At 37.8% G+C, this 20,908-nt stretch overlaps 1 protein-coding gene across 2 annotated transcripts in view; it reads right to left on the bottom strand.

Annotated features, from left to right (window-relative positions):
* Positions 1–488: 488 nt before the first annotated feature.
* The window catches only part of tecpr1a (tectonin beta-propeller repeat containing 1a), an 84,426-nt gene continuing 64,006 nt past the window's right edge, over positions 489–20,908 (bottom strand). Inside the window, exons 19-25 of one of the 2 annotated variants that reach the window (XM_060840566.1) lie at positions 17,714–17,770; positions 17,399–17,573; positions 13,417–13,552; positions 12,636–12,728; positions 11,216–11,322; positions 5,892–6,011; positions 489–4,964 (exon numbers count right to left, since the gene is read on the bottom strand). In XM_060840566.1, the coding sequence (XP_060696549.1) occupies positions 4,779–4,964; positions 5,892–6,011; positions 11,216–11,322; positions 12,636–12,728; positions 13,417–13,552; positions 17,399–17,573; positions 17,714–17,770 (874 nt within the window). In that variant the 3' untranslated portion in view covers positions 489–4,778. Of the gene's footprint in view, positions 4,965–5,891; positions 6,012–11,215; positions 11,323–12,635; positions 12,729–13,416; positions 13,553–17,398; positions 17,574–17,713; positions 17,771–20,908 lie in introns of those variants that run through there. The other variant, XM_060840567.1, reaches the window with a different exon arrangement.

Genomic DNA, 20,908 nt, shown 5'->3' with positions numbered 1-20,908 from the left:
ATCCACTTACATCACAAGGAACTTAGAATCACTTCAAAATATAGACAACACAAAACTGAACTTTGTAGCAAATTTAAATTGTTACACATAATTTAATACAAATATTTAAAACCATCAAGACCCGTATAACCTCGGTAACAACAGACTTTTTTCAAACTTTCTCTTGCATTTGATTTATTTACATGGCTCAGGAAAGAGAATGAATTTGCCATTAAAAGTGTTCTCAAGATTGAAAATCAAATAGGGTTTGTGTTGTGGCTGATTATATCCACTAAAATACACCCAATGGACAAAACTGTCCAGCTGACATTCTGCTTTTGGGTTATGAATGCATTTTTTTCACAAAATGACCATAGGTCAATCAAATATTTTCAAACACAAACAGATCACCAAAAGCATGTAGAGATACAATATTAAACAATTATGATGCTGATTAGAGAAAATGCATGCAATTAATTTATGTTCAGAAAATGAATTCATCCTGCTATTTCACATTATTCTTAAGACACATCTTTTACAACATGTAGTAAAGATAATGCAGTTGTACATCATAAAATAAGACATAACATAAAAGATACCTTAGTTAGTGAAGGTCAGAGAACCTGTGTAAAGTCAAGTCTTAATATAGAACATTAATCAAACATCACAGTTATCAAAACCTAATAACATGATCTTCAAACATCCTGTATGAATGGTAATAGATCCTAACACTGGTTAATTCTTCTAGCTCTCAGATATTTAAAGATATCTGACTTGCAGGATGAATGATCAGGTGTTGGATACTATATTTGTCCAACTGATCTAATACATCTCTCCAGTGTGTGATCTTACTGACTGAAGACATCATTTCAGAGATGGTCCTTTCACAGCCAATTATGGGTAAAGAACACTATCCCACCTAATGAATGAAAAATAACAATACTTGTTCACAAGAAGCAGCCTCTGACAAAGCACATTATCCTACATCATCAAATGTTGGGTAGGGCTGCTAATCAGGATGAAAGGTTCCAATCTGAGGACTTCCCTGTTCCTCTGAAGCTGTTTGATCTGCTGTGCTTTTTCCACCTCTACACCTCTGACTTTCCAGCACCTGCAGTTCTCACTATTTCCAACTGGCTGGAGATACTCTGAGAAAGGGAGGATATGAGCAGGAGTACGCCATTTGATCCCTCGAGCCTGCTCTGCCATTCATTATGATCACAGCTGACCGGTGAGCTCAAAACCCTCATCTCATCCTCCTCCCATATCCTTTGATCCCTTTAGCCACAAGAGCTATGTTTACCTCCTCCTTGAAAACACAATGTTTTGGCCTCAACTACTTCATGTAGTCGTGACTTCCACTGGCTCATCCACACTCTGCATGAAGAAATGTCTCCTCATTTCCATCCTAAAAGGTTTACCTCTCATTCTTAAACTCTGACCCCTGGTTCTGAATTCCCCCACCATTGGGAGCATCCTTCCTGCATCTAACTGGTCTAGTCCTGTTAGAATTTTATAGGTCTCGATGAGATCCTCCCTCATTCTTCTAAACTCCAGTGAATCCAATCCTAACCGACTCAATCTCTCCTCAGATGTCAGTGCTGTCATCGCAAGTATCAATTACTTGGTGAAAATTCTGGATTCAAGCATTAGCAGCTAATATTATACAGTTTATTTTCTTCAATGTAAGAATTGAGGAGTTTCCTCCTTATCATTTGTACATCTACCAATGAAGCATAAATATTAGCCAGAATAGTACAAAAACACCCCTACTTTGTTTTGAGTTAATGGATTTGGAGCCTTTAACATGGGTAGAGGACAGACAAGGCCTTAATTTGATCTCTGATTTGAAGAATTCATGTCTCTCCTTGGTACTGTGAAATTGTCTAAGTGATGTGCAGAGGTTGCCGATTAAGAATTGAAATCTATTTTCTTTTCAAAGGAACTCATACATTTTAAAGAAAAGCATTAGGGTTTTGGTGGAACCAGAATTATTATTGAAGGTGTGATAGCAGCCTAATCTTCAGCTTTACATGTGAAAATCCATAAAAACAATAAAAAAAAGCTTTGTCACGAACAAGATAGAGAATCGTTACACTGAGAAACTAAATTAAAATAACATCTGATTGGAGTTGAAGTATATTAGCAAAGCAGTGCATTGCTCCTGAGTTAATGTGGCGAAGACATTCAATACAGCAGAAGTTAATGTAGATTATTCATTATAGATTCAAATTGTGACACATGCCATACTGCAGTACTGAATGGAATGTGGCTTTTCCACTAATACATTCCCAAACACAGGTGGTATGTACCATAGCGGACATTCTATAAGACCATATGACATTGGAGCAGAAATTAGGCCATTCAGCCAGAATCTGCTCCGCCATTCAATCATGGCTGATAAGTTTCTCAACCCAATTCTCCAGCTTTCTCCCAGTAATCCTTGATACTCAAGAATCTATCTATTGCAATCTTAAATATACTCAGTGACCTGCCTCCATAGCCTTCTGTGATAATGAATTCAATAGATCCACCACTCTCTGGCTGAAAACATTTTCTCCTTATCTGTGTTCTAAAAAGTCTTCCCTTTACTCTAAAGCTGTGCTCTTGGGTCCTAGTCTCTCAGAGGGCCAGTACCTCCTTCCTGAGATATGGGGCCCAAAACTGCGCACAATACTCCAAATGAAGTCTGACTACAGCTTAATAGAGCCTCAGAAGTACATCCTGCTTTTACATTCAAATCCTCTTAAAATAATTGCCATCATTGCATTTCCCTTCCTAACTACTGACTCAATCTGCAAGTTTACTTTGAGAGAATTCTGGACTAAAACTCCTAAGTCTCTTTGGACTTCAGACTTCTGAATTTTCACCCCATTTAGAAAATAGTCCATGCCTCTATTTGCCCCACCAAAGTGCACGATCTCACACTTGCCCACATTGTACTCCATGTGCCAATTCTTTGCGCCCTCAAAGCTACCTGTCCCTCTAACTATCTTTGTGTCATCTGCATAGTTCCCTGTAACTATGCAACGGTTCCTTTTATCTGTCCTGTTTTCAGTATGTTTTAACAAGGTTTAATTTCTTTGTGAGCTGAAATGTTCAAGGTTTCCAATGTGTGTTGCATATTATTTTCCAAGCTGGGTTTGTAATGTAGAGTTTATGGGTCAGTAGTTCAAAAGGACAGGCTGTTCCTACCGCACTGATCTCATCCTTTTTAACATACAGTGCTTAGGCATTTCAATGCCACAAGATGAACCATTTTAAAATATCCTCCAACTATTAATAAAACAGCCTGTGTGAACAAACTTGTGATTTAGCAGCAATATCACATCCACCATTCCCAGTTGCTGCTGCTTTGCCATCTACTGGAGCACACTTTCCTGCAGCAAGTCTCCAATCCTGACTCTAGAAAAATTTTACTTTTAAGCTCAAAGAGTAAAGGTGTGATTTTAATTTTTGTGGCAGCTGGTTGGATTGAACTGAAGTCACTCGAAAGCAAAATGGGGCCAGCTGTAATTAGAGAAGCAGATATAAATGGATAATGAAATTGTAAATAGAGAGCTTTAAAATAGGAGGCAAATGGGGGCAAAAATTGGCAGAGGATATAAATTTGGGATATTATACAAGGTAGCTAGAAGTGGGTGGTGGTGTAAATTGGAGTAGGGTGTTAATGGTTGTGGTTGTTAAATATAGGGGCGTTTAATGGGAGGGGAGAATTAGTGGCGGTTGTAAATGAAGCAGGGTGTAAAAATTGGGCAGAGAGTAATTCAGGTCAGGCAGCATCCAAGGAACAGGAAATTTGATGTTTCGGGCATAAGCCCTTCTTCAGGAATGGCTTATGAAGAAGGGCTTATGCCCGAAAGGTCGAATCTTCTGTTCTTTGGATCCTGCCTGACCTGCTGCACTTTTCCAGCAACACATTTTAGCTCTGATCTCCAGCATCTGCAGACCTCACTTCTCCTCGCATTTAGAGTAAATAAAGGAATAGAGGTTGAGATGAAGTGGGATAGGAGGTGGTTCTTGGGTAGTGCATAAAATGGCTCATTCTGTGCTATTCATTCCATGTAAAGATGAAGATAATATGAGTATAAATCTACCAATCTCTCATTGTAACAACAGTGATTTTTCTGTGGAAACTTTCTATCATAATCCAATCATCACCCCATCATCTCCCTGCAAGTTAGTATCAAGACAACTGGATTTTACAACTAATGGTTTTGGGTTCAATCAAATATTTAAAAGGTGGCACTGGTTCTCAGTTAGTTCAGGAACAATGTAAGAATCTATGGGATCAGAAAAAAAATTGTTAAAGCAGGGATCAAGACAATGCATGGCAATGAATTTTTAGAGATTTACATGTGTGCCAGTTGTCCCATACATGTCAGTGTGATGATGTGAACAGAACCACTGTCTGATCCAGTAGGGGACACTGTCCTTAAATTATTTAGATTAATGCATTGTTGGGCTTTCAATCCTGGAAAAAGACTGAATTACAGATGTAACAGTCTGATCAACATGAAATGGTGTGGAACGCAACATATTGAGTTGGATTTCGAACATTTAAGCATTGTACAGTTTGAAGTAACTGCACAGGTGATGAATTTCCCACAAAGTGAGAACCTTTTCTCTGTGAAAAGTGCAGTACAATTGGAGTGACAATGAAGCACTGCTAATGGAGAAACATTACAAGAATATTCTACTTATTTAAGATAGGAAACAGTCTCAGATGATTTACGGAAGATCAGTACCAAACTGATAACACCGCCAAATAGAATACACAACAATTATAGTACAGATTGTCAGCAGTTAACAGCATGTCCATTAAGTTCCTGTTGTTCACTGACTATTAAATTGCCCCTGGAATTATCACCAACAGTTCCATCTTGGTTAGGCAAATTCATTGGTGCATTATCAGATGCCATAGAAACAGGATTATGAGAAGTTTCCATGGAGTTTGCTCTGATTGTAATATGATCCCAGCCACCCTTTAAAAAGAGAATTTCATGTTAACTTAGTGGAACATACCTCACAGTATGACATTCAAACTTAAATTGCATGTAGTTAAGGATAACTAAAGTTGCTTTATTCTGTTGATAAATTAAAACTGTGGTGTTTTCAAACATTTTAAACAGACCCTTAGAGAAACAGGCCATTTGGATCATCATGCCTTTGCTGGTTCTTTGTTGAAAGAGCTATTTCAATACTTCCAGCCTCCAACCTCTACCCTTTCCCCAGATGTCTGCGAAACCTTTAAGTATTTACCAATCTCCTTTTTGCTTCTTTGTAAATGTTTTACTTTGAAAGTAAGAGCTTTGTTGTCAAAACGTGAAAGGGGAAATCAGAAAGAGGCCCAGATCTTTCCAAATAAATTCTTGTAATCCAAGGGGACCAATTTTTTAAAAAATTGTTAACAATACTAAAATTCAACAATTCAAATAATCGGAGTATGGAATGGCAGAATGTCAATGAGCTCAATTTCAGTTCTCAAGGTTCTGCCAAGCTGTTTTTGAACAATAGCATGAGGCAAATATGAAGAAATGGGGTGCATCGCTTACGGTAAAGTGATTGCTGATAGGTAAGTTACTTCTTTTCTAAAATCTCCTCTAGAATTTATCTAACATTTTAAAAGAAATTAGAAAATGATGATAAATGGGTAAAGAGACGCTTTAACAATCTTCATACGAGATTTGTGGAAGTGACTTTAATAATAGATCTCAACTGCTTAAACCACTGAAAAACTAATAGAAATTATATCATGGACCTCAAAGCTTCTTCTGTATTTCTGAACTGAATATTAGAAACTTGTACATTTAATTAAACATCATGTTAAAAGGAAATGTTCCAGATATATATCTTATTTATGATGCTTATATATAAATTACTCCTATGACATTTACAACTTGTTCACTTACTCCAATACCGTAGTCCCAACCGCTACCGATGGGCTCTCGTGGCTGGACACCCATTCGATGACACACCGTGCCACAACTCAAGCTATGGCTGCCCTGAACTTTATCAGCAACTATCCAAACCTGCATCAGACACAATAATATATGTACTGTGGTTACATTAATCTGAATTAATGGTCAGCAGCATTGTTATGAAGTTGAAGACGTGTACTGTACCTTTAAGAGAGAGCAAAAGCTGTTTTGCACTGAGAACTTACAAGCATTTGTCATGTGACTGCCTAGCAGGCTCAGAGTATACTGGAAAATTGAAAATATGTAACATGTGGCTGTGAAACAATACCTGAGTTTTGGTTGCTATGTTTTCACAACAGTTTGAATTGAACTAATCAGTTTACATTATGCCCCAAGATACTAAAACTCAATCAAATTTGAATTTTACTGTTTTGCCATATCAAACCAATGAGACAATCTGACGTTTGGGGTATAAAGAAGCAGACATTTTGAGAGTTAGCCAAAGAGAAACAGCGACCAACTGCCATTGCTAGAATACCAGCCAGGAAAACACTCTTTATTAAAAGTACCTTTTTTCAGATGAAATATCTTTGCAGCAAAAGACTGAAGATGACCCAGGGAGATCTATAGCCAGAGGAGGGATGACACTGGAGAAGATAGATGCTGTCTGGTTTTAAAATTAAGTTGATGTAATTTTAATACGGGTGATTATTGGAACAGTATATTATTATAGAGTTGGAGGCGGATAACAAGCAATTAGGAGAAAGAAGGCTTAGAGTTGTAAATAGTTGTTGTTTAATGTTTACTTTTAGAGTTAAACAATAAATTGATATTTTTTATTTAAATAGTGAAATTTGGGTGTTCTCTGTCACTCATATTTTAACAGATTACGAGGAGAGGTGAGCTTTTCTGGGTGGTTGGTTTAATTAGCAGAGGGGTTCACTTCAGTAGCACATCAATAACAATTTGCAGTTAAACAGCACCTTGAAGGGGATGTATCCCATGGTTACACAGGAATGATCAACAAAGAAAATCTGTTGCAAACTACAAAGATATTAGGCTAGGTGATCAAATTTTTGGTTGAAAGATACAGGTTAAAGAGTTATCTTAACAGAAGAAAAAGGATTTTGAGGATGGTATTTAAGAGCAGAGAACTAGACAGATGAATTAAAATCAAGTATGTTCAAGAGGTCAGAACTGGAGGAGTGTAGAGATACTTTAGGCAGTTGCAAAAATATGGAGGAAGGTGAGATAATGGCAGGAGTGAGACGATAGAAGGATTTGAAAAGAGCAAGAAAGAGAATTTTAAAATTGAGATGATACTGGATTGGGGTCAAATGTATATTCTGTTAATGGAAAGGTTCAGTAAATTCGATATACTTATGCTCATGTCTTTCTAGTAGAAAGTGTTAAATAAGATTCTATTCATTGAAGATGTAAATGCAGAATATGAATATTCAATAATATTGGATATTCATTCTATACATCGCTAGCAGATTTAAAAAGACCTGATGGAACAGAATAATAACACAAATCACACAGTGATATCATCATTCTCTTTACTCGGTATCAGTGCATGCTGTATACCTGCAATTGAAATATTATTTGTTTCATAAGCATAAGGACCAATTTTAACTCTTCCTAAATGAATTGGTTTTGAATGAGTTAAAATAGGTTCCATATAACTTTTAATTCAGCAATTAAAATCCCTATTTAGTTTTCTCCTGAGGATGACATTAATCTTGTGAAGTCACTGTGTTTTTGAGACTTGGAGCAGGTTAAGATGATCTTTGATTTTACATCTTTTCCAGTCAACAGCTTCCTAAAAGTCCAGATGATATTCACAGAAAAAGGTTTCTGTGCTTTTGCTCTCTTGGGAAAGATTAGGATGTGGTGAAGGGAATTCTGGTGGCCATTCTTTAAGATTCTCAGGGATATGAGGAGATTATGTCTGAGAAATGTTCTTCTGATTAGTTCCTTGAGCCATTATAAGGCAACTGATAGAAGATTCAAAAGGTCAAGTGGTGACCTGGTGATCTGGACACAAGGAGTTTTACTATGAGAATCTATTCTTAGTAATCTGTGATAATACTCCATATACTGATCCCGATGACCAGAACATTCCTTAAAGTATAGGAAATTAAAATCAGATGTATAAAAATAGACCTGCATAAGTTATAAGAATTCCTTAAGTCCTTAAGGAAACTTGCTGTTTTTACCCAGGTCTGGACCTATATCTGACACTGGTCCTCACCAGTGTGCTTGATTCTCATCTATCATTTACATTGGTCTATCATCTACAATTGCCAATAAGTTGTTTGGTTCAAGAAGGCATCTTACCATCCTTTTTGAGAGTAAATAGAAATACCAAGAAGGCCTACATTCTCAAGAATTACTGCTAAAAATTGTTTCGGGAATGCTAAATATCTGGAGAAATAGGATCTGTTTAATTTGACATAATTTAAATATCATACAGTATACTGAGCAACTTGGGAGATCTTTGAAAGTCCAAATTTAAAATATTGAATAAATTAATCATTCATTTAACATTTCAGGACAGCAATGCTGGAGAGAGGGTATGATGATCTTGAAAATATGGCACTGGAATTACTTAATCAAACGGTGGGTCAGGTTTATCCATTCTGCAGTCCATGTTAAAATGCTCATGTGCCAAAAAAAATCTAGGCAACAACTTGTATTTGTTGAAGGTTCTGAGATATCTTGGAGAGGTGCATAGCAGGAGGAGATCACAGAAACAATGCAGAGAGAACTGAACTTGTAGAATGTTTACTCATAAGATCCCCTGGTTAGCGATGAGTCCTGTCAAGCTGAGAAAGTGGTTTTAGCAAGGTATAGAAGTCGAAATATAATGCCTTATCCATCTTATACACCTGGGCTAAACTCAGTATCTCTAGACACAGAAAAGTCTTAGAGTTCTTTTTTCTTCACAATTCTATTTATGTCTACTGATGCAGAGGTTCAGAGATGGCTGCATAAGGACCTTACTCATTATCCTCTGAAAGCACAAAAAGAGTTGTTTGCCTCTGAACATATTTTAGCATTGTTGCACTGGAGGTGCAAAATGGTTTATATTCTGGCTGATGTAAAGCTAACAGTTTGGAGTTGTTAGAAACAATCATAGCAGTGTCAGGAACTCTGGAACATTGTCAAAAATATGACTGAAATTCTCCACCTTGCAGTCAAAATGTTTGCAACATTTTGGGGAGCAAAGAAAGAAGTGAAATATGCTAGATACCAAATCTGATTTAAACAGAAAATACTGGAAAAACTCAACACGTCAACAGCAACTGTGTACAAAGAAACACAGCTAACTTCAAGAACAGTGGTCTACACACTACAACAAGAAGAAAGAAGCACTGGAGAAAGTACAAAAAAAACTGTTGAAGTCCGATGCCAGAGTGGTGAGCTTACAACAACCAGGAATGACTGAACATTCTATAGCTCTTTTCTCCTGAAAGAGATGACTGAGGGGTAACCTATTTGAAGTTTTGAATCATTTTGCTAGGAGAAATACAGATAAATTATTTTCACCTATGGAGGAGATCAATTTGAGGCTATAAACAGAAAACTGATAATCCAACAAGGAAGTTAGGAGACACCTCTATAGCCACAGAATGGTGAGAATGTGGAACTTACTACAAACATGGAGTGGGGGAAGTGAATAGCAAAAGTGAATTTGAGGGGAAGCTAAATGAAAACAATGGAGAAAGGTATGCTGAGGAGGTTACATCAGGCTTGTCAAACCTTTTTTGCATGGTGAGGGTAGATATATTTTAATTTTTCTCTCACTCTGGGGGCCAGTGACTAAAGGTACAGTTTGGTTCAAAAGTAAATATGAATTTCAGAATAAAATTCCAATCAATAAATTGACAATTTAAAATGAGTAATTAGTTAAATTGGCCTTTAAAACGTGCTATTATGCAGAGCCAACTAATTATTTTGCCTTCATGTTTAAGAAGCAGAGCTAAATGAGAGGCAGATTATGTACAAAGTCTTATTCACCAGGGAAGGAGAAGGGGAAAGAATAAGTGACTAGCTAAGGCTTAATGAATACTGATCTTGCTTTCATGCCTTATGGTGCATACTCTGAATTGGCCTCAGAATTCATGCAAATGTGGGTGTGGGATGCAATTCTCCAGCCTGCTTTATGCAGGTCCTTTTGACAAACGAGCAAGAAGAGGAGGAGGAAATAAGAAGGTACGGGGGATGGAGGAGGAGAAATAATGAAGAAGAGCTGGAGGAGGGTAGGACTAAGTATAGCTCATTCTCAGGGATCACAAAATCATCTTCTCCTGCACTGTTCCACGTTCTCTCCTTCCCTGGCTCCATTAGACACACTTCCCTTTTGTCCTCATCTGCACCCCTCTCTTTCTCACTCTGACTGAATCCCCTCACTTTGCTTCCCTCATTTGTTCCTCCTTCAGCTTTTCTCAATCATTCCCTCTCCCTCCTTCAGTTGCATATAATTCTTCCCCATCTCACTCATTCTCTCCCTCTCTTCTTCAGTTGCAAAGCTCATAGGTTTGCAGGCCCATTCCAACACTTTCAGTGAGATCCTTCAGGTGTCCAGGTACTTGCATGGGAAGGACTGAATCATCATCTTCTTTGACTTGCTTGCTAAGTCTGAACCTCATTTCCTGCGCACACCTAGGAGAGTCATTTTCTGCACACTCGTCTGGCAGATGTCCCACCCTTGGACTCTGTACTCCCCCTCAAGCAGACCTCTGCTAATGCTGATGTCATTCATGTTGTGTAGGCCTCAGCCTAAACTCTGACTCCTTTCTTCACAGCTCTCGCTCTTCCAATTAGAGGTTGTATGTCTTCCCCATTTACTGCTTGCAAATTAACGTACCATCAGCAAATGCAAGAGATAAACAGCATCTGATTGGAGGCACGTCTCCTTGGAGAATCTTTAAGCTCTGTTTCCTGAATTCGGAATCCTGGTGGTGGGCTGGATAGGACCCTTGATGGTGTGTCCCAAGGACTGCCTCTTGGACAAGCCATAGTGGGGTGGCAGGAGGCTTTGATAAACCATTAACACAGTCATCAACCAATTGAAATGATAGGCCAATTTCTGTGCTATAAACACCAATATAATTCAATTGTAAACAGTTAAATTTCAAGATCTTTCATCAGAACATTTCACTCAGATCCAATGAAAGGTCATCAACTTGAAAAAAGTTAACTTTGTTTTTCTCTCCTTTTCCAGCATTTTCTGGAGGTTGAACGAATCCTGCTTCTGGTATGGAATATAAACAATGTTAACTGAGGTTGACACATAACCGAGCACTAACCTGATCAAGAGGACCTACAGACACTTTGCGAACATTAGTAGAAACATGCTGCCAGCATGATCCTTGAGGATAACTTGGAGAAATGCCTTGGCGAAACCATAAATTACCTAAAGAAAGAGCAGTAATAATTTAGCAAACTCAACTCTTAATCATGTAGAATAATCATGTTCAGTAAAATCTTCGTCTTGTAAATAAATAAAAAATATTTTCTACTTATCCCTTTTTAATTTTCTTTAACTTAAAGAAAATTATTTATGTTACTGTCAAGAAAGGTAGTGGAAACAGATTCAGTAACATTCAAAAGGGAAATGGATAAATATTTGAAGGGAATAATTTGCATGCCCATGGAGAAAGATAGGGGAGTGAAAATAATTGGATAAGGCTCTCAAATAATTCCTGATGAAGGGATTATGCCTGAAATGTTGATTCTCCTGCTCCTCAGATGCTGCCTGACTGGCTGCGTTTTTCCAACACCACACTCTCGAAGATGTAAAACAACCCATTTCTTCTCAAATGCTTGGTCACCTATCCTAATATTTTCTTGTCTGCCATGGTTTCAAACTTTGTCTGACACTATTTCTTAGATGTACCTTGAATCATTTAACCATGTTAAAGATGCTAAATAAATGCAAGATGTTGCTGAATGGAAGTTCTCTAACCAATGGACAGGACTGAAATCACTTATGGGTCAGACCTGGGACAAGATGGCAGACTCAATTTCCTGAACGACATAAGTGACTAGGACATTTGACTGGGTTTTACCAATAGTTTTCAAAGGTGCTAGTTTATTAATGTATCAACTCAATGCAATATTGAGGGATAGCACTTAATGTTTTGATCAGGTATTTTATAAACTCATTATTGAGTTTGCTAATTTAAGGTCATAATCACTGCTCCATTTTTTTTGGATAGCTGGTATTGCTAATAAATAGTAATATTGTTATTACTATTTATGCCTTTTCTGGAATCATCTTTTGTTCTTTACTTGTGCCAATATCACACCCATTGGATTGACATTATCTTTAATTCACTTCATCATTTAAAACTCTTGCCTTCTACCTTATCTCCAATTGGTCACTCTTCTATTGGCATAATGTTGATTTCCAACTTTTCTCAATTCTGATATAATGTAATTGACCTAAAATATTAATCCTATTCCTCTTTCCATTAACACTGCCAGCTCTGCAGAGTATTTCTCGAACTCTCTTTTTTATAGCAATATATCAGACTGTTTAGAAAAACATTGCTATTTCACATGATGGGATTTGAACTTGACCTCTGACTTGTACATCCAAAATCAGCAGATTCACATTCCAAATGTCTACATACTAATCATGTTACTAAACAAACACAAAATAATAGCTTTATTGCTATTGCCCTTTCGTTAGAGTGAAAGTTCGTACAAAGTAAGACAACTTACCATTTTCATCCACTGTATAAACAGATGTCTGGCCCACAGACACTTGTATCAGCTTCTGTTTGGAAGGGGGTGGAATGTGGTACCAACAATCACCTAGACAGAAAGACAGACTTGCACTAATATAGCATTTTTCACAGCCTCAGATTATCCGAAAGCACTGTATAGTCAATTAAATATTCTGTGTTCAGCCACTATGCAATGTAGGAAGTGTGGCAATCAATTTATGCAAACTTCCACAATTTGACAATGAACAGATAATCTCTTTTGGCTGGTCTTTGGAAGATAAATATTGGCCCTCCTGCACACCATGATGAACTCCTCTGTTCTCCTTCAAAACAGTGGATGTGGGATCATGAGGGCAGATGGAGTTTCAGAATAGCATCTCATCTGTAAGATAGAACCTCTGCCAACACAGCATACCCACTGGTAGTGTCAGCATAATTGTGTTCAAGTCATCAAAGTGGGGCTTAAATCCACAATATTCTGACTCAAAGTGACACTCACTAAACTATTGTTGAAAACAAGAAAAAGGGTATTACACTACTTATCAACAGAATTCCAAAAAAAAAATCAGGAATATAGCAGGTTTCAAATACTTTGTTATCTCAAACACAAACTTAGTTATAAAAGTTATAAACACAAAATGAGTTTTAAAAAAAAAGGCTGTCAAGTTCTTTAAAATAAATCTGACTGTATCAGAAATTCAGATGCAATAAATCTAAAATTACTCAAAAAAGAATGACCACTTTGTAGGATTTCAGCCTCTGAGATACAGATTTACCTGTAGGATTTTGTGGAGAGACAGAACCACGGTAGAAAGCTGCTCCATCCCTGGCAATGGCCCAAACCTGATAATAGCCACCGATAGACACTGATGCAAATGGTTGATCTGTACCAATGTGCAGCCATGATAAACCCTGAAAAGAAAGTTAATTACTATGATATTCTATTAATTGCTTTGTACAAAGCTACATACAGATAGCTGCTCCTAATTCATTCAATAAGTGAATGGCTGGGCAAGTAACATCAGGAGCACTTACATCCAGGTCAGAAGCCAGGGAAGGAGGGAAAGTGGAACAGTGCGGGAGAAGATGATTTTGTGATCTCTGAGACTGAGCTATACTTAGTCCTACCCTCCTCCAGCTCTTCATCATTATTTCTCCTCCTCCATCCTCCTGTACCTTCTCATTCCTCCTGAGCAGGTCGGAGTACAAAATCTAGGCTGACTATCATACAGTACTTAGAGACTGCTGCATTACCGCATGTGCCCCCTTTCAGAAGAGATGTTAAACTTGTTAACTCAATAGTTGTATAAGCTCCCATGGTACAATATAAAGAGGTGGTGTGATCTCATATGATCTGGCAGATATTTATTGTTTAGCCAATATCATTAAAACAGTTTATCTGGTTAGCGAGTTTTTGAGAGGATTTGTAGAAACCCAAACCTATAAATAGAAAGCAGGAATCATCAGCAATGCTTCATCCAGTGGCTCACTGAAGATGTTACCTAGTATGGTGATGAAACGTCTGAACATGAACCTTCCAGCTCAGTGAGCAAACCTACATCCAGTTTATCTGGTTATTGTCATATTGCTATTTATAGGAGCTTGCTCTGTTTCCAACAAAAATGACTGCACTTTAAAAGTGGATCATTGGCTGTATAAAAACACTTTGGGATGTCCTGACTTCAAGATGACTTTCTTTACATATCAGCATGACCAAAAACAGTAGAGCACATTGCTGTTTGTGGGAGTTTAGTCTGCAAAAATGGCTATTACATTTGCCTATATTTTAGCAATGATTATACTTTTAAAAGAAATTTTGCATGTGAATCCCTTTGAGCTGTCTTGAAACTCACAATCCAATATTTTATAAATGCAAAGGGAAAGTGCATCCCCACACAAAAAGCAGCAGTTAAATGGAATAATCTTCAGTTAAAATGCTTTAAATGGCATATTTAAAAGAATTAATTGCTTGTTGAATAACAACTCAGCAATGGGATTAAAACTCATGGATGTACATGTAGCAATGATCAAATCTGTTGTTGCAGTGTTTTGGTTTATTTATTTGAGAGGCTTGTGTTAAGGAAGGTAAGTGGTTGGCATGTGCAATACAGGACACAGGATTAAATTCTCCACAGTTCAACTAATGTTACTTTTTGTGGGAGATGAAGAACAGTAATTTCCAAGTTCTTGTCTCTAATGATGAAATATTATTGTGGGCAAGATCCAGATTATAGTGGATTCAACGGTCCAAGGCAGAAAAGGCACATTGGCCTTAATACTTCCACGTTTGCTTCTTCTTTTGAAGATGATCAAAGTAAGTCATTTAAGAATTTCAAATAGGTTTTTAGATTAGATTAGATTACTTACAGTGTGGAAACAGGCCCTTCGGCCCAATAAGTCCACACCGACCCGCCGAAGCGCAACCCACCCATACCCCAACATATACCCCTTACCTAACACTACGGGCAATTTCGCATGGCCAATTCACCTGACCCGCACATCTTTGTACTGTGGGAGGAAACCGAAGCACCCGGAGGAAACCCACACAGACACAGGGAGAACGTGCAAGGTATTCACTAAAGGTGCAAAAACTCAAAAGAGGTCAGTGAACTGTGGCTGAGAAAGGAAATTAAGGATTGTCTAAGATTAAAAGAAAAGGTTTTTAAAGTCGTCAGAATTGGTAATAAATCTGTGAATTGGGAAGATTTTAGAATACAGCAAAAGAAGACAAGAAATTGGTAAGAAAGGAAGAATAGAATATGAATACAATCTAGAAAATAACATAAGAATGGACTGTAAAAATTTGCTAAAGGGAAGTAAAAAGGAAACACTGAATAAAAAACTGAGAGAACTGTGGATTTTGGAAATCAGAAAAACAGAAATAGCTGGAAAAACTCAGTAGGTTTGGCAGCACCTGTGGAGAGAAAGCAGAGCTAAAACGTTGGCTCAGCTTTCTCTCCACAGATGCTGTCAAACCTGCTGAATTTATCCAACGATTTTTGTTTCTGTTAGTAAAAAGGAAATGTTTGGCAAAAGCAAATTAAAAGCAGATTCAGGAGAATTTATAATAGATAGTAGAGAAACGACAGATTGAATGATTACTTTGTGTCTATTTTCGCTGAGAAAGAGGAAATAAATCACCTAGAATTATTGATCCAAGTGACTAGAGAGAATGAAGAAAGAAAAGCAATTAGTTGTTAGTAAGAAGGGTGCACTGGAGAAATTAATGGGGCTAAAAATGAATAAGTCTGCTGCACCTGATACTCTGGAGATGGGATAAAGATATTGATATTTTGGTAATCATCATCCAAAATTCTATAGGTTCTAGAATGATTTCTGCAGATCAGAAGTTTTCAAATGTCACCCCATTATTTAAGAAAGAAGTAAGTGGATAAACCAGTTAACTTACAGACCCCTCAGGCTTACGTCAGTAGTGGGGAAATGCTCCAATATCGCATAATGGATGTGATAAATGGACACATGGTTAAATATAATCTGATTGGGCATAGAAAACATGGACTTGGGGAATAGGAAATTATATTTGACAAATCTGTTGATTTTTGAGGATGTTTCAAATGAAATTGATAAAATGGAATTGAAGAATGTATTACATTTGAATTTTAACAAAGCTTTTTAGAAGTCTCCAAGGAAGGTTGATTTGCAAAATTTAAGAACATGGTACAATAGGTAATGTATTCACATGAATTAAGAATTAGCTTTAGATAGGAAAGAGAAGAATAAACAGGTCATTCTTGCATTGGCACACAATGTCAGTAACTTGGGCCCCATTTTTTCACAATATGATTTGGACATGGGGATCAAATGTAATACTTCCAAATTTGCAGATGATTTAAAGCTATATGAAGGAAGATAATGTAGAAAATTAGAATGTTATTCATTTTGGTAGGAAGAACAGATACGTAAAGTTTTTCTTAAATAATGAGAGGTTGGAAAGTATAGATGTGCAAAGGTATTTATGTGTCATTGTCAGTAAGTTACTTAAGGCTAACATTCAAGAAAGCTATAAGGAAGGTTTAATGGAATATTAGCCTTTGTTGCAAGAGAATTTGACTAAATGAGTAAATAAGTCTTTCTTCAATTGTGTAGGAGTTTGTTTAGAATATGCTTGGGAGTACTGTGTACAGTTTTGGTCTCCTTATCTCAGGACGGGTATTACTGCTACTGAGGGAATACAACAAACTTTCACCAGACTTGTTCCTGGAATGGCAGGATTATTCTATGAAGAAAGATTGGGCAAACTGATTGTGAACTCTTTAGAGTTTGGAAGAATGAGAGGTAATCTCGTTGAAATCTTACAAAATACTTTAAGGGATAGACAGTATAGACTCAATTAAGGTGTTTTCCTTGGTAGGCAAGTCTAGAAATAGGTGACAGAGTTAAAAATAAGAATGAAGAGGAAGACTAATCTTTTTCCTCAAGGTGGAGTGTCTTTGGAATGTTTTATCCCAAAGGGATGTGGAAGCTCATTCTTTGAGTATACTTAAAGTAGAAGTGATAAATTTTGATTATCAATGGCAAAACTTATGGGAATACTGTAGATAAAAGGCATTGAAGAGTTTGATCAGCTATGATTGTATTAAATGGCAGAGAAGACTTGACTGGTTGAATGACCTACTCCTGTTTCTGTGTTCCCATGTATACTAGATTATTGGTTGAAAGCAAATTTTAAAGAAACTGTACTGTGATAAACAAAAGATTTGCTTGTTATGAACTGTAGGCCAAAATGCATTTTCTTACTAGTGCATTTTGCTTAGTTATTCCCAGTCTACACAAGACGTCTCCTTTGCTGCTAATGGCCCACAATGCTGATGCATCATCTGCCTTCTGAGATACACAGGGAATCAGTGAAATGTCCCGGAGTGCAACAGGTCCAACCTCAAACCAGGGACCTGTCGTAACTATTTTGCATTTTCTACAGAAAAGAAAGGAACAAAAAGTACAGGTCATACTTTCCAATAGAAAAGTTCAATCGGGTCAAGACAAAATCATTTCTTTCCAAATAAAATAATTACAACATTAATGTAAAAAAAGCCTTTCAATTACAATCTTTACCTTGCCCATCGTCTGCGTCGCACAAAATCTTTTATCGTCTTATAACCATGGTAAGAGCTGAAAAGACATCACATCTCACAGTTAAAAACTCATTTCACACTTGAAATCTTTAAAAATTTTACAGATGAAACTTGCATATTGTAAAACTGTACTTAAAAAATGATCAAAGCCTCCCTAAAATAAATGAAAACGTGTTTTTATATGTTGGCATCAGAAATCAAAACTTCCACTGGCAATTATCCTTCATGCTAATTGACCCAGCTACACACCCAGATTTTGAACAAGATACATACATTTTGCAACTGGACAACATTTAGTTAGTCCCCTGCAGTCATGCACTACATCTCACAGTAAAATTTAAAAATGAAAAATAAACTTTATAGAAGTTTAATTTTCGATGAGAATTACGTCAGCACAAAGGACTATTTGAAAATCCAATCCTCATTGCATTGCGTGAATTCTGTCAAGTGAGGCATGTCATTGCTGAAGAACATTTCTCTACTTTGTCCTGCCAGTTATGGCATTAAGCAATACAAGGTGATTCAGAGCATGGTTCTGATTGAGTGTAAATTTCCTTCGATGAAGTGTTGATGACCTGATGATTGTGCTGTGTAATTAAATTTATTCAGTACAAGAATGAAGTGTTTAGAATCTTGAACCTGTTCCACCATTCATAGTTAATTTACTTCCATCCAATTTAGTTCAATACCCTTGGCTTGAAAGAAATCTATTGATCATAGATTTGAAATTAATATGAGAATCAGTGCTTTTAGTGGATAAGCCTTCTAAATTTCTATCATCTTCTTTGTGCAGAGAAAAACTTCCTAATTCCTCTCCAAAATGGCCTGGCTTTGATTCTAAGGCAAAATTCTTTTTTTTAAGATTCCCTAGTGTGAAAACAAGCCCTTCAGCCCCACTTGTCCACACCGACCCTCCGAAGAGTAACCCACCCAGACCCATTCCCCCTAACTAATGCACCTAACTCTATGGGCAACTTAGCATGGTTGATTCACCTAACCTGCACATCTTTGGACTGTGGGAGGAAACCGGAGTACCCGGAGGAAACCCATGCAGACACGGGGAGAATGTGCAAACTCCACACAGACAGTTACCCGAGGTTGGAATCGAACCCGGGTCCCTGGTGCTGTGAGGCAGCAATGCTAACCACTGATCCACCGTGCCACCCCAAGTCCTCAGGTGATGCTTGCTAGTGGTGTCATGAAGGGTTGAAACGAGAATGGCAGATGGATGGGAACCTAAGGAGGGTGAAACAGATTAGGAACAAAAGGCACATAGGTCAGAATAAAAATTGGAAGGCAAAAAGAAAAGGCAGCTAACAAATTGGCCAGAGTGCAAAATAAAGCTAAGATGACCAACAAGGTTAAAAAGTTAAGTTTAGGAGATCCAAGATGGCGGCGACTCAGCAAGTCTGAGTCTACAGAGCCCTTCCCAAAACCTGGGAAAAGTGGGTTTCCTGCCCCCACCACACTTGCCAAACCACCCAAAAAATTTCTTTAATCTTAATTAGCTGCTGAATATTATATTTAAACAGTCTAATACTGAGTGGATAATGAGTAAATCAAAGGGACCCCACAGCTCTCAGAAAACAAAGACCCCTCCCCCACCCTCCTCTCCTCCGGCTGCAGCTGATGTAAAAACAGGCCTTGTGGAGATGATTGCTAGATTGGAATTGACACTCGTCAATTTCATCGCAGAATCCCGACAGAGATGGAATGCATTCGAAGAAAAGCTGCAGAAACAGAATCACTCTATCGGAGAATTACAGGGCCGAGTGGAGGGGGCGGAACTAAAGGCCACGACCTCCGAGGCTGCAGCTCAAACAGCTGCAGAACAGGTGCGAGCTCTGGAGCAGAGAATCAGGGCCTTTGAAATCTACATGGATGATATTGACAACAGAAATCGGAGAAAGAATATTCGGTTGCTGGGCCTTCAAGAACAAGAAGGGAAAGGACAGTTAGCAGCATTTCTGGAGCGATGGCTGCCCCAGCTTTTAAACCTGGGGGCTGAAACTGACCGGGTAAGGGTGGAGTGGGCCTACTGGGTCGCAGTACGCGGATCTGGCCCAAACCAGTGCCCACGCCCGGTCCTGTTCCGGCTGCAGAGTTATAGGGAGAGGCAGATACTCCTGGACGCCTCCAGAAAGCTTGGAAAGGATCCTAAAGCTATGATTCATGAAGGATCCAAGATTATGTTATTTCAGGACTTCTCCCCGGCTTTGGCACGAAGAAGGAAGGCGTTTGATGAGGTGAAGAAATGTTTAAGGGACTTAGATATTCAATACACCTTACGCTACCCAGCGACGTTATGCTTTACCCACGAAGGATCCGAGTATAATTTTAGATCATCGGAAGAGGCCAAGAAACTTTTAGACTCGGTTAAATAAATCGTAAGAGACAATTTATGTTGGCTTGCCTCTCCCACACTCCGTGGGGAGAAATGGATACTTTATTCTACTTTACCTTTGCCTCTGGGAGCGGGGTTGTCTTCCTTGCTATGTTATTATACTTAACTGTAATCTGTTGGAGTTGTAATTTTATAGTTATGTGTGTTTGTACGTGGCATTGATGCTAGCAGATATACTCAGGTATGGGTGGGGAGGGGTGGGGGTGCGGCGCTCACTGTTAACTCTAGCTCGGTATTATATCTAAATCCTATTAAGGAGCGCCCGGGTTGAGGGTGGGACACTGTTTGGGAGAGGATATGGTGGAACGTTGGAAAGGTAGTAAGGCCCCCTGAGAACAAGGGGGAAGATCTCCATTCAAACATGTTTAATTTTTTTTGTTCTTATTGTTTGGAAATAACTTCCTTTTTATCATACTGTTATGAGTGTATTAGAGAACATTTTCTCTTATTTGAAGGATGTAAGCGACTCAACTATACACTCTGGATGATTGTGGATTAGTTGAATTTTGATGATTATATATTTAAGATCTATTTTTATATTAATGTTTGTGCTTGAAAATTCTGCTTATTTTTGTAAATTTGTCAAAATGTTAAATTCCCAATAAAAATATCTATATAAAAAAAAAGTTAAGTTTAAAGGCTTTGTGTCTTAACATATAAAGTATGCACGATAAAGTAGATGAATTAGTAACATAAATAGACAAATGGCTACAATACAATTGTGCTTTCAGAGACATGACTGCTGGGTTACCAAGGATGAGAATTAAACAT

Source organism: Hemiscyllium ocellatum, chromosome 20, assembly GCF_020745735.1.
Source record: "Hemiscyllium ocellatum isolate sHemOce1 chromosome 20, sHemOce1.pat.X.cur, whole genome shotgun sequence".
Classification (NCBI taxonomy): domain Eukaryota; kingdom Metazoa; phylum Chordata; class Chondrichthyes; order Orectolobiformes; family Hemiscylliidae; genus Hemiscyllium; species Hemiscyllium ocellatum.
Note: the sequence above shows the minus strand (reverse complement) of the source record. Positions and strands in the feature narration are given on the sequence as shown.